At 59.4% G+C, this 2,305-nt stretch overlaps 1 protein-coding gene across 1 annotated transcript in view; it reads left to right on the top strand.

Annotated features, from left to right (window-relative positions):
• EXOC3L1 (exocyst complex component 3-like 1) overlaps positions 1-1,989 on the top strand; it is a gene marked incomplete at its 5' end in the record, with an annotated part of 7,084 nt that extends 5,095 nt beyond the window's left edge. Inside the window, 4 exons of the mRNA XM_009706087.1 lie at positions 93-215; positions 564-719; positions 1,159-1,283; positions 1,784-1,989. Of these exons, the coding sequence (XP_009704389.1) occupies positions 93-215; positions 564-719; positions 1,159-1,283; positions 1,784-1,970 (591 nt within the window). The remainder of the gene's footprint in view (positions 1-92; positions 216-563; positions 720-1,158; positions 1,284-1,783) is intronic.
• Between the last annotated feature and the right edge of the window lie 316 nt (positions 1,990-2,305).

Raw genomic sequence — 2,305 nt, forward strand, 5'->3', positions numbered from 1 at the left:
GGCTGGGGGATATCGTGCTGCCTCGCAGCTGGCAGGTGCTGTGAGGGCGATGCAATACTGAGCACCGTACACTGCTCCTCTGCTTTTTTCAGCCCTTCTGCCTGCAGCTGCCTTCCCACAAGTGGCTGGCTGGGTCCCAGCTGGTCAGCAGCATGTGTGAAGTGATTGACAAGTATGCAAAGGACTTCGCCCATGTCAGGAAACCCATCTTCACGGTACGGTTGCTGCGGGGTGTCCTTCGAGTGGCTGCTTGCCTGTAGGGTGAGGAGGTTGGGCAGTTGGGTGCCATGCTGGGGTGCAGGATGCAGGGGATGCAGTCGCTGCTGGGTTTGCCAGAGAGCCGGTATCCTCCAGAGCAGCCCAGAGGGCACTGCCACGCAGAGATGTTCAGGATTCCCCCCAAATTCAGCTACTTTTCCTGTCCCTCTGGCCAGGAGGCTTCCCAGCAGGTTGTCACCATTTCTCAATGTTATATCCAGCCCCCTTTCCCCTCTGCCTTTCCCTGGGCAGTTGGGGTCCAACACCCAGGCGATGCCCAGCGCTAACAGCTCTCCCCTGCCCAGCTCCTGCTGATGGAGAGCGAGCTGCTGGTGGTCAGCCAGTACCTGCGGGCACTCATGCAGAAGAAGATGGTGTGCAAGAGCGAGGAGGAGCGGGGCCAGCTCTGCGACCGCCTGCTGCAGGATGCCACGCAGCTCCGGGAGCTCTTCTGTGGCCTGGTGAGAGGTGCCTGGCTGCGGTGGGGAGCTGGGGCTGGGCCACGGGAGGGGAGCATCCCACAGCAAGGGCAGTGCAAGGAGCTCATAGCTCACCTCCAGCCCCCTCCTGCTCCCCTCCAGCCCACAGCAGATGGGGTGGGTACGTCAGCCCACGAACAAGACATGGCTGTTACACTTGGGCAGTTGTGAGGCCAAGACGGGAGGAACTGGCCGGATTAGGGACTCGGGACCATCCACCCTGCCCAGTGGAGGTCGGTGAGGCTGCACAGCCTCAGCTCACCTAGGGGTGAGCTGGCCCTGATCGCCGGGACACACCAAGTGGGGAGACGCCAGCTGCAAGGTGCCAGGTCCCCATGTGGGCACTGAGGGCCAGGCTGCATCTCAGCAGCCACCGGCATGGCCTCCTCCCAGTCTCACATGTGGCCGCTCTCTCTCCCAGGGTCTAGACCAGAGCCAGCAGAGCCTGGAGGCTGTCTTTGCCCTGAGCGAGCTGATCTGCCTTAAAGACCCAGCACTACTCAGCCTGGAGGTGCTGGGCTTCATCACCAAGTACCCCGACGTCAGGTAGGAAGCCCAGCTCTGCTTTCCCATGAGATGGGGTAGGCATGAGTCTGCTCAGGGGATGCAGGCTGGGGCTGGACTCCGTGAGGTTACGGTGCAGAGCAGACAGAAACCTGAGCTTTTTCCCCCCTTCTCCCTGAGGTTTCCTTTTCCCATGCTCTAGATTTGAGGGGACCTTGCAAGTCCCAAGGACAAAGATGGAAAGGAAAAAGCAGTTCTGCTGTGGCATTCACCCATCTGTATTTGGTGGCCAAACAAAATGTGAGAAATCACAAAACACCAAATTGGAAATGTCAGAATTGGCCGAAAGCCATGAAATGTCAAAACCAAAGGTTTGTGGGGTTATTTTCAAGCAAATTTTAAAGTCTGGCTGGTGCAAAGTACCAGCTCTCCCCTGGCCTCAGCTCAGCTTCTCTAGATCATGGGAGGTTTGCAGGACACGAGCACTGGGGACAGTGCCGTGGCCCAGCAGCGCCCAGACTCCCCTCTTGCTCTCTGCCCAGTGATGAGCATATCTCCACCTTGTTGGATCTCCGGGGCGATGTCTCCAAGGAGGTGCGGCACATGGTGCTGGAAATGATGGCGCAGCACCCCCAGGTCCCACCCGAGAGCTACCGGCCCATCTTCAGCACCATCCTGGTCCCCATGCCGGAGCTGCCCTTCTGCCTTCGGAAGGGCAAGTGTGCCTGACACTGCACCCCACAGCCTGCTCCCTGCTGGGGGGACGTCTGTATGGACCACACCGGACATCTCTGAGGCTGCACGTGGGGAGAACAGAGATGACACATGGCATCCCCTACGTGCAGCACCTTGCCCTGTGTTGGGGACGGTCTGGATATGTGCCATCCTCCTCTGCTCTTGCCTCACTAAGCGGACCATCCCCTGCAAGCACCAGTCCTGGGAGAGCTGGGTCAGGAGAAAATCAACCCGTAGCTATTTTGCTGGCCTGCTGAGGCAGGAATTGAGGGCTGCTCAGGCCTGGCCTGTTGCCTGCAGGAGAAAGAGGAGATGTGGGGCAAAGGACA

Source organism: Cariama cristata, unplaced genomic scaffold (assembly GCF_000690535.1).
Source record: "Cariama cristata isolate BGI_N322 unplaced genomic scaffold, ASM69053v1 scaffold12198, whole genome shotgun sequence".
Lineage (NCBI taxonomy): Eukaryota > Metazoa > Chordata > Aves > Cariamiformes > Cariamidae > Cariama > Cariama cristata.